The sequence below is a fragment of the Rhincodon typus genome, chromosome 9 (genome assembly GCF_021869965.1).
Source record: "Rhincodon typus isolate 14 chromosome 9, sRhiTyp1.1, whole genome shotgun sequence".
NCBI classification, from domain to species: domain Eukaryota; kingdom Metazoa; phylum Chordata; class Chondrichthyes; order Orectolobiformes; family Rhincodontidae; genus Rhincodon; species Rhincodon typus.
This window is the reverse complement of record NC_063340.1, coordinates 8,036,894-8,048,606: the sequence shown is the minus strand read 5'-3', so window position 1 is coordinate 8,048,606 and position 11,713 is coordinate 8,036,894. Positions and strand designations below refer to the sequence as shown.

General features: G+C 40.9%; 1 protein-coding gene across 1 annotated transcript in view; it reads left to right on the top strand.

Annotated features, from left to right (window-relative positions):
* LOC109930283 (1-phosphatidylinositol 4,5-bisphosphate phosphodiesterase beta-1-like) overlaps positions 1 to 10,196 on the top strand; it is a 601,524-nt gene extending 591,328 nt beyond the window's left edge. Inside the window, exon 30 of the mRNA XM_048600897.1 lies at positions 7,780 to 10,196. Within this exon, the coding sequence (XP_048456854.1) occupies positions 7,780 to 8,010 (231 nt within the window). The 3' untranslated portion in view covers positions 8,011 to 10,196. The remainder of the gene's footprint in view (positions 1 to 7,779) is intronic.
* The last annotated feature ends 1,517 nt before the right edge of the window (positions 10,197 to 11,713 follow it).

Here is an 11,713-nt window from a genome sequence, read left to right as displayed (position 1 = left end):
GGGTGGTTTGAATGATAGTATAATGTAGGGTATGCAGGGTGGTTTGATCTTAGTAGGATAATAGGTCGGCACAACATCGTGGGCCGAAGGCCTGTCCTGTGCTGTACTGTTCTATGTTCCATATTCTAAGTATGCAGCATGAAAACAGACCCTTCGTTCCAAGCCGACCAGATATCCTAAATGATCTAGTCCCATTTGTCAGCATCTGGCCCATTTCCCTTTAAACCTTTCCATTTAATGTACCCATCCAGATGCCTTTAAAATGTTGTAATTGTACCAGCCTCCACCATTTCCTCTTGGAGCTTGTTCCATGCATACACCACCCTCTGTGTGAAATTGTTGCCCTGCAGGTCCCTTTTAAATCTTTCCCCTCTCGCCTTAAACCTTTGGGCATCCCCTACCCTGTGAAAAAGATCTCGTTGGTTCATCGTTTGAAAAGTTTTAATACATTCAATGTTATAGGCACATTGCCACTAATCGTTTTTCATTTAGATACTTACATAAAAACAACAGAAACTTCAAAATAGGGAGAAAATGTGTGAGCAAGGCTTGGAATGGAAATGAGCGAGGCATCAAAAACAATGTCGGACCATTAAGAACATTAAGAACAAAGTGCCAATGAGATGGGAGAAAAGGAGGGCCTGATTAAACAACTGATTTACAAAGTGCAGGACCGCGCTGCCATTCCAAATTAAACCAAGTTCCTCTTGCAGTTAATGGTTTAGATATTTTCTCATCAATCTGAGGACTCTGTAGATGTGGTATGTCTGGGCTTCCAGAAGGTAGCTTTAAAATACCAGTGAAAAGAAATTACTTCTCTCAAAGGCTTGTGAATCTGTGGAGATCACTAGCCCAGCATGCGAGGAATGCTGTGACATTGAGTAACTTTAATTAGGAGATAGGTTTTTAATTAGTAATGGGTTGAAGGGTGATGGAGAAATGGCAGGCAAATGGAGTTGAGGCCATGAATATATCAAATGGCAGAGCGGGCTTGAAGGGCTGAATGGCCTACACCTGTTCCTAGTTCTTATGTTCAGAGATGTTATTGCACACCTCAGGGATTGATCTTGGGCCTTCATAGGTCCAGAGGTGGGGAAACTACCCAGGCACCACATGAATATCCTCAAATAGTAGTTTATGAGACTTCTACCTCTTTTATAATTAGCAGACAGTCACTATTAGGTATTTTTAATCAACCTGTTCAGAGATGCAATGACACACCTCTGGAGCAGGTTGGACTTGAACCCTGGGTCTTTTGGGCTAGGGGTAGGGACACTACCATCACAACACAAGCTTCAGTACTGTTCGTGTCATTCACTGAGGGCAACTGGAGTTTTAATTGCTTGCATGGAATGTTGTCAGAAGTTAAGGGAAAGGCCAAATTAATGCTCAGATTAGTTAAAATTTATTTTTTTAGCATCAGATATTACACTCATTCTGATTAAGTGCATTTAAAAATTACTGTTAAAAGGTAGCTATCTTGTTGGATAATAAATTTACTTGTAAAATGCAACTCCTTCCCCCAAGTTTTAAACCATAGCTGCTAGAGAATTGTGCTCTGAACATCAGTGTTTGAAAGAAAGCAAATAATCCAAGGTGCAAATTAACCAACTATCTCTTTAAGTTGAATTAAGGGCTGTCCCAAGAGTGTCAGTTATTAAATACTTAAAGATCTCCTTGAATTCTCCATGACAAAGTAAAAGATGGATTGATCTCACTGCTACAGAAAAGATGTTGTGAAACTTGAAAGGGTTCAGAAAAGATTTACAAGGGTGTTGCCAGGTTGGAGGGTTTGAGCTATAAGGAGAGGCTGAACAGGCTGGGGATATTTTCCCTGGAGTGTCAGAGGCTGAGGTGTGACCTTATAGATGTTTATAAAATCATGAGGGGCATAGATACAGTGAAAAGCCAAGGTCTTTTCCCTGGGGTGGAGCGTAAGTTTCAGATGAGTTGGGAAAGATTTAAAAGGGAGCTAAGGGGCAACTTTTTCACACAGAGGGTGGTGTGTGTTTGGAATGAGCTGCCAGAGGAAGTAGTGGAGGCTGGTACAATAACACCATTTAAAATGCATCTGGGTGGGTGCATGAATAGGAAGGGTTTAGAGGGATATGGGCCATATGCTGGCAAATGGGACCAGATGAATTTATGATATGTGGTCGGCATGGACGAGTTGGACCGAAGGGTCTATTTCTGTGCTGTACATGTCAATGGCTCTATGACTAATTCCACCGCTCGGTCCTTCAGTAAGCTTTAGGCACCTAGTGTATTGGCAGGTTTCAGTGGCTGCATTGGATGAGGGAGGGGTGGAGTGAACAGGTGCCTGCTGTATTAGTATCCATCCCATTAACTTCTTCAAAACAGAGATAGTAGGATTAGCAAGGGCCATTCAGTCCTCAAAGCTTGCTCCGTCATTCAATAGGATCATGGCTGATCATCTCTCTCAGTCCCCTGTTCCTGCTATCTCCCCATACCCAATGATCCGTTTAGCCCTAAGAGCTATATCTAACTCCTTCTTGAAAACATTCAATGTTTTGGCTTCAACTATTTTCTGGAAAATTCTATAGGCTCACCACTCTCTGGGTAAAGAAATTTCTCCTCATCTCAGTCCTAAATGGGCTACCCTGCATCCTTAGACTGTGACCCCTGCTTCTGGATACTTCAGGTCATCAGGAACCTCCTTCCTGCATTTACCTTGTCCAGTCCTGTTAAAATATTATGGGTTTCTATGAAATCCCCTCCCAGAACCAGTGAATATCATCCTAACTGATCCAGTCTCTCTTTCTATATCAGCAGTATCACCCCAGGAATGAGACGGTAAAGCTCCATTGGACTCCCACCACAACTAGAACATCCTTCCCCGGATTACGAGACCAAAATAGCACACAAGGCTTGCTATGGTTTTGTAACCATTAGTCTCTTTTCAGTACCTTGCCTCATATATGAGATTTAATAGCGGCCATGAGAATCTAGATAGTCAACCTGGACTCTTCCCAGACTGAGGCCAGCACACAACGTCCGTTACTTTTGGTGGTCATAACAAGGAAGAGAGGCCCTGGCTGATTGCCACCACTCTCTAATCTTTCCCGAGCGTGAGTTTAAGGCCAACTTTCAGAAAATACCCTCAAAAAATAAAATTATTCATCCACCAAAGAATCCATCCTGTAGATTGACCTGTGTGTTTTCTAAATCAGGGCTTCCCAAAAGGGAGTGATCAGGACTGCAAGCAGGGACACTATTTGACATCTTGGCGTCGCCAGTTCATTGGCACCAAAGGCCAATCCTGCTTTTATTGGTCTTCTCTTCCTAGCCCACTGTTTACTAAAGGCTCCTGACAATGTTCAGGCCTCAAAATGGGCTCACAGTAGGAAAAAGCTGTGGGAAGCACTCGACTAAATCCTAAACTTGCTGCCTGAGGAAGTTTTAATTGCATGGGTTGCTGTGCTGCAGCTTATATGTTATGACAGAAAGGGAATCCTGATGAAGGGTCTAGCCCCGAAACGTCTGTCTCTTGCTCCTCTGATGCTGCCTGACCTGATGTGTTCCTCCAGCTCCAAACTGTATCAACTGTATGTTTCAAGATTTTTGGTTGTCAAGAATTCGCTTTTCAATGTTCTCTCGTTTTTAAAAAAAAGGAAGAGGCAGCAAATGCCTCTCTCCCGCGCAATGAACGACTAAAATGGGTCCGATCTTGACATATTGCCATTGAAAAGAATATTGCTGCAAAACTGCTTTACTTTATCCCTACTAAGTCGTTCTCTTTTATTCCACTGCACAACAAGTTTTCCGCACGGTTTATCACAGGACAATGTGGAGGCGGGATTGTCAGTTTTCCCTCGCACGGTCGATGATTTTAACTGCAACCAGGTGTTGGTCAGGTCACTGATATCATTGATAAAGAGCTTGTTGGAACAGTTCAACAATGCAGAAGTGGAGGAGTAGTGAAGCCAGGATCAAGGAGCGTTAGTTAATGCAGAGCAACTCTTTTATGTCACTTTAGAATTGAGCACATTAGAAGAATACTGTGTCCAGTTCTGGTCGCCCTGTTGCAGGATGGGTATTATTAAGATGGAGAGGGTTCAGAAGAGATTTACCAGGATTTTGCCAGGTTGGAATGATTGAGCTATAAACAAAGGCTGGATAGGCTGAGGCTTCTTTCACTGGAGTGTAGGAGGTTATCGAAGTTAATAAAATAAGGAGGGATATAGTTAGGGTTAATGGCAGTTGTCTTTTCCCTAGGATGGGGGATTTCAAACTAGGGGTCATATTTTTAAGGTGAGAGGAGAGAGATTTAAAAAAGACATGTGGGACAATTAGTTTTTACTCAGAGGGTGTTCGTGTGTGGAATGAACTTCCCGAGGAAGTGGTGGATGTGGGTACAATTACAATGCTTAAAAGACATTCGGATAAGTACATGAATGGGAAAGGTTTGGAGGGATATGGGCCAGGAGCAGGTGGGTGCTACTAGTTTAGTTTGAGATTATGTTCAGCATGGACTGGTTGGACCGAAGAGTCTGTTTCCATGCTGTATGGCTCTATGATTCTAAAAACAAAGAAGTTTCAGTATCCATTGATTCTTGGCTTCCCCCTTAAATTTCCCCCTTATATTGCCTAACAGCTCTGTTCAGTCAGATTTCGAGGTTAAAACTAAGTAGGTTGGACAATTCTGTCTCGTACAGTTAAAATAGCATCATCCCACAGACATCTAGACTTTATAGCTGTTTGGCCTCCTCATGTTTTCAGGATAAGGCAGATTTACAAAAGTTTTAACTACCCATCATGCCTATTCCCCTGAGTTGATTAAAATCGGAGCCAGCTGTGAAGAATAATCTATTGAATAACTCAGGTGAAATCTGTGGTGCCTGACTTATTCGAACCAGTAAAGTCCAAATTCATTTCCAAGTCTGCGCTGACTTAACTAAGTCACAAAAACAGTGAAGCAGAAGTAAGAAAAACCCCAAGAAGTGGACCCACCATCTCTGCTCAACTCGAAGGGTTAAAGACAAGATCAAACTTAAGACCGTAAGAAATAGGAACAGGAATAGGAATTTGGCCACTCCAGCCTGCTCTGCTATTCAGTAGGATCATGGCTGATCCAACATTCCTCACATCCACTTTCCGGCCCTTTCCCCATAACCCTTATGAAATAACTGGACAGAGGCTGGTATCCTGTCACCAATTTTCCCTTTATTTAAATGTCCACAGTACACTGGTTGCGACCAGCCAGCTTGGAGTCAGTCCTTGAAGGGAGGAGATTCTGAATCCCATGTTTATTTCTGTCAGCCAGGGGTCCTTGATTGGCCTATGTTAACAGCCCCAATCCAGGATCTCAAAGTCAATAAGATCCACCTGGTCCCAATCACTACACCTTGATTCCCCGACCAATCAAGAATCTATCTCAACCTTAAACACAAGGGCTCTGCTCCCATGGCTCTCTATGGCAAGGAGTTCCAAAGACTCGTAACCCTTTGAGAGGAGAAATTTCTCCTCATCTTAGTCTTAAATTTATTTTGAAATGATGTCCCCTGGTCCTAGATTCTCCCATGAGGGGGAATATCCTCTCAGCATTTACTCTGTGAAGCCCTTTAAGAATCTTATACATATCAGTGAGATCACCTCTCATTCCCTTAAACACCAAAGTGTAGATTCCCAATTTGATTAGCCTTTGCTCACAAGACAATCCATCCATACCTGGCATCGTAGTGAACTTGAAGAAAAACATATAATTGTGCAAAGATGGGTGGCACATCAGAATATTGAACCAAATATAAAAAGCAGCAAAGAATGACTTTTAATAAAGGAAAAAAGAGTTTGAGAGAAAGCAAGTCATGAACATGAAAGCAGACAGCCAGAGTTTCTATAACTGATGACACAAAGGTAGCAGGAAAGTAAGTTGTGAAGAGGACAAAAGGAGACTGTAGAAAGATATGAATAGGTTAAACGAGTGGACAAAGATTTGGCAAGCCTGTTATAATGTGGAAAAATGCCAAATTATCCAGTTTGGGATGCAGAATAAAAGAGTACGTGTTACCTAAATGGAGAGAGATTTCAGAGGTCTGAGATGCAGAGGGGCCTGCGGATCCTCAAATGTGAATTACAAAGGTTCAGCATGTAGTGCAGCAAATAATTAGGAAAGTTAATAAAATGTTGTTGTTTACTGTGAGGGAAATTGAATATACAAGTAGGGAGGTTATGCTTCGTTTATATAAGGCGCTGGCTAGATTACATTTGGAGCTTTGTGTTCAGTATTAGTCACCTTATTTAAGGAAGAACGTAAATATATTGGAAGCAATCCAGAGCAGGTTTACCAGATTAACACCTGAAATGGGCAGGCTGTCTGATTCAGAAAGGTTCAGCAGACTCAGTTTGTATCCGCTCAAGTATAGAAGAGTAGAAGGTGACTTGACTGAGGGATCCTGACAGATCGCTGGTGATGGAGAAGTTTCCTCTTTTGGGAGAATCAAGAACTAGGGTCACTGTTTAAAAAGCTTGGCTTGCGCCCTTAAGACAGATGAGCTGAAAAAAAACATTCTCCCAGGGTTTGTGAGTCTTTAGAGCTGTCTTCCTGAGAAGCAGGGTCCTTGAACATTTTTCATAGAATCCCTACAGCGTGGAAACAGGCCATTCAGCCAATTGAGTCCACACTGGCCCTCTGAAGAACATTCCACTCAGACCTACCACCTACCCTATACCTCTAACCCAGCTTTTCCCATGGCTAATCCACTTAGCCTTCACAGCCCTGGACACTTTGGGGCAATTTAGCACGGCCAGTCCATCTAATTTGCACATCTTTGGGCTGTGGGAGGAAACCGGAGCACCCGGAGGAAACCTACGCAGACACAGGGGGAGAATGTGCAAACTCCACACAGACAGTCGCCCGAGGGTGGAATCGAGCCCAGGTCCCTGGCGCTGTGAGGCAGCAGTGCTAACCACTTTTTCTTAAGACAGAGGTTGATAAATTCTTGTTAAGGTAGGGGATGACAGGAATATGAGTTTGATCAGATCAGCCATGATCGTAATGAGGGGGCAAGTTTGAAGGGCCAAATGGCCGAATCTTACTCATTGTTCATATATTCGAGTGTAAGCTCAGCCCATGCAGCTATTTTAATGTTATAGTTAGACTTAGCAACCAGTTGGGTACGGAGGGGAAAATCATGCCTGTATCCCACACATCACTGTGTTGGTGGGTGTGGACCCCCTCAGAGTCAAAAAGTCTCTTGCATACATTGTGTAAGCTCAGCTTTGAAGACTGACATTTGAACACTGATAGAAATTACCTGGAATCCAAGGAACAAACATAGGGAGAATGTGAGATAACAAGGTGTAGAGCTGGATGAACACAGCAGGCCAAGCAGCATCAGAGGAGCAGGAAAGCTGATGTTTCGGTTCTGCACCCTTCTTCAGAAACATAGGGAGAAAATTGGCCAGAAAAATACATTTTGGTGTCTCAATTTCATTCTGCACACAGCTCCATAAAACAGAAACTAATCATTGGTCTATCCAATCCAGTGACTGAAATGCACCACAAATCCTTAGTAGAAGTCACTTTATATTGGAGTGTGCTTTGTATAGGAGAAAGAGGGTTCTGTTGTAAGTGTACTTACACTTCAAGGACTGCTCACCATCACCTCCTCTGTGACAGTTGGGAATGGTCCATAAATTATGGTCAATGCCCACATCTCATGTATGAATTTTTAAAAAATAACGAACAAAGTTCCTACCCCACCATAAAATGTTTGTCCTGGAGAATTTGCAGCATTACACTTTTCCTCTTGTTCGCAGTTGCAGAGTGATCTCGATCAAGAATACCAGGACAAGTTTAAGAGGCTGCCACTGGAAATCCAAGAATTTGTACAGGACACACTGAAAGGGAAGTTCACTGACGATGGAGATCACAGTGCTCCACCTCCCTCCCTCATTCCAGATAACGGGAAATTGAATCACAAAACATGTTCCAACGAAGACGACTTAGAAGATGATAAATCGGATAAAGTCTTCGATACTTCGCTTTGATGTGGTCTTTTTAAACTGTGTAAACTCATGACTTTTTTGTTTGCAGGTGGAGGAGGCAGTGAGGTATGTGAGCAGGTGAATAACTGCTTGAATACCAGTCTGTGCTCTGGAAGACTTATTCAAGCATACAGTGCAGTGTCAGGGTCATGTGTGTGTGTGTGTGTACATTCTGTTCAAGTGCCAGTGCAAAACTAATTGTACAATGCCGCACGTTACATTTTTAAAAAAGAAAATCAGAGGCACTTAAGACCTATAATGCATAATTGGCCAACCTTGACAACCCACATATCCGTAACATTGCATGTTTGCATCATGTTGTAAGAAACCTTTGCTTCAGTCACAAGCACAGGTTTCCCATTGTCTTTGCTTTATACATAAGTACACTTGCCAAACGAATTGTACATTGCTAGTTACTTTTAATGTCAGCATTGCTGAGTTAAGAATGTTGCTTATTATAATGGGAGTTTCGGTTGTGCGATTCTAAAACTTTCTGTATAGCTTTGTCCAGTATATTTAAAGGGAAATATGTTTCAGGGATGCATGCATGATGGAAGTATTATGGTTATCACTGTGGATACCTTAAAATGTGACTGTTAGGAGACAGTTTTGTTGTGGAGTTTGTGCTGTGATGTACTTCAACGTAGCTTTACAGGGTAAAATAGAAAAATGTCTTTGACTTGTGTGTACAAAGTAGAGTTACATTGATATCACAGATTTTCTAAACCGGGATTGTCATTACAAGTTAATGTGGGTGACGTAATGGAAAGTCCTTATATCTGACTGCACAATCAAAATATTGTAACTTGCTTACATCTGAATCATTTGTAAAATTTGTTTTGTACAATACCAGTGGTTGTAAATATCCTGAAATGAAGGGGAGAAAAAAAAAGATGCAGGCAAGTCATTGTATTAATGTGTTTGAATGCACTTTCTGAATGAAATTTTAATTTCAAAATTAAACACTGAATAATGCGATAAAGCTGACGATTAGTCATCACTGGTAACTCTGCAGGATAGTCACTGAAACATTTTGTGCAACCTGAATTCTTTGGTCTTTTGCACGATTCACTCTCTGCAAAACATGAAACACACAACTAATACAGGTTTTGCAGCCGTTAAATGGACAGGAACAGTAGTTTCAGATTTAAGGGACTATATTATTGTAAAAATATTTCAATGTCATTTTGGCTGCTCAAACTATGAAATACATGGATCTGTATTTCTGCTACATTCGGTATGTGTAATTATTCTGAGTGAAAACATTTCATTGCCATCATTTGGTGCAGTATTTGTCTAATAATGGTGTTTCAGTAAAACGTTCTCTTTATTTTTATACGATTTAACGTGTTACTGTAATGAAATCCCTATCACCAAGAGTCTGGCTTTTTAAATGCTCAGCATTAATGATGAGGTGTCTTTTTCTAAACTTCATTTTAACAGTGACAGATTATCCCAAAAACAGAAAATCATGGTTTTATTCTGTCTTGATCACCCCCTATAGTCTTCAATGGTTATAACGGAAGTATGTGTGTCTATATATGTATATATCTATATACACATATATATATGTACACATATATATGAAACATACACATACATACACACACTATATTTGTTGTTTAATGTTACTTGGATTAGATTAGTTGAATCTAACAGACGGGGTCTATATGATGTGAGAGTCTTGTGCCTTTAAAGTATTTGCCTTGTTCTGTATCTAAGTGGAATATTCAAAGTACTTACTGTGGAAATCTGTATTTATGGGCTGTTCTGTACTGAACTAGACTTTATGTGCACTTCATTTAACAACTGCAAACACTACAGCTTGTGTTCAGCATTAAATGCGGGTCATTCTTGGATTAGGACGTTTAACAGTATTTCACAAACTTCAGCTTTGGGCCAGACAAATAATGAAATCTGTGGTAATAGTGAGTGAAGCATAATTCTGTTTATCTCACTGATCATATGAAGTGGATGGTCTGTGCACTAATATTGCTCAAATGTTTTGACATAAAGTTAACTGTAGAATAACAAAATAAACAAAGAGAGCACTTCACGTGATAAGGGTGTAAATAATATTGTCTTTAACAATGATAATTTGTTCCGAGAAGCTTATTCAAATTTTGTATGAATTCTATGCAATTTTCTGGCATGATGTTTCTTCCACTAATAATTTTATGTGCATTCGTCAGTTATAATGGAAAAATAAAACTTCTTCGAACATGGGTTTCTCTGTGTCACCATTGCCACCATATCTCCTCTCTGTATTTTTTTTCTTAAAACATTGCCATTTGTTTTGAGAAATTGGATTAAGAAGGATATTAATGAATAGCATGTGTACAACACTGTGAATTGTGGGAGATCACGTACAACTATTTCACAAAGTGTGGCATTCAGAAATTGAGGCCTTTGGTACGCTGGCAGAACTGTGCCAGATTTAACAGCTTAGTTACTTCCATATCACAGACTTCTTTGCAACTTTTTTTTATTCTCTCACAGGATGTGGGCGTCTCTGGCTAGCCAGCATTTTTTGCCAATCTCTAATTACCCAGAGGGCAGTTTAAGAGTCAATCACAATGCTGTGGGTCTGGAGTCACATGTAGGTCAGCCCAAGTAAGGATTACAGTTTCCTTCCCTAAAGGATTATTGAGCCAGATGGGATTTTCGCGACAATCGACAATGTTTTCATGGTTATCATTAGACTCTTAATTCCAGATTCTTTATTGAATTCAAATTGCACCATGTACCATGGCGGGAGTTGAACCCGGATCCCCAGAATATTAGCTGAGTTTCTGGATTAATAGTCGAGCGATAATACCATTAGGATATTGCCTCCCCAATGTTTTGCAATGAATTTACAAATTAAGAACAAACTAAAGACACTGACCATCCAGCACTTCAGAATCCAACGGAATACTTCAAAAGTAGTGAGTTACATATTTCCAGTCAGGAGTTCAATACGTAATAAACATGTCACCAGGGTTTTGATTTGATTTGATTTATTGCAGTCACATGTACCTGAGTACAGTGAAAAGCTTTGTTTTGTGAACAGTACAAGCAGATCATAGCGAACAAGGACGAACAGATCACAGACTGCTCAGACAGAGACAGACTTAGAATTTAGATTTAAAAATGCAGAACGATTATAAGAAATATGAGAATAAGATCTGCTGTAGTCAGCTCGCAAAGAGTTGCCTGGTGTTGGTGCCACGTGTAATCAGGATAAGGCATCTAGCACTGCTGAAGGGATTTTATATGTCTGCAGTGGTCGTTGAAATAGGAGAAGGTGGATAAAAGTTTTATCAGTCATTACCAATTATAGCACTGAAGTCTTCCAATCTATTATCAAAGTTGCCAATGGAACAAAGTCAAAGAAAGATAAAAGGGACTCAGAGATAGCAAGAACTGCCGATGCTGGAGGCAGAGATAACACAGTGTGGAGCTGGAGGAACACAGCAGGCCAGGCAGCATCAGAGGAGCAGGAAAGTTGACGTTTCGGGTCAGGACCCTTCTTCAGATTTTCTATATAAACAGAGCTCAATAAATTCTTTCAAAACGTGTAGCTATCCTTGTAAATCCCAGGGTTTCAAACAGTTCTTTCTCATTTTCTCGGGAAAGAATTTTAAGAATTGTACTTCTCTTGGTGATCCAGATCTGCGTTGTGACTCTGGAGGACCTCTTCAGCTGCTAGGATGAGGTAGTTGTG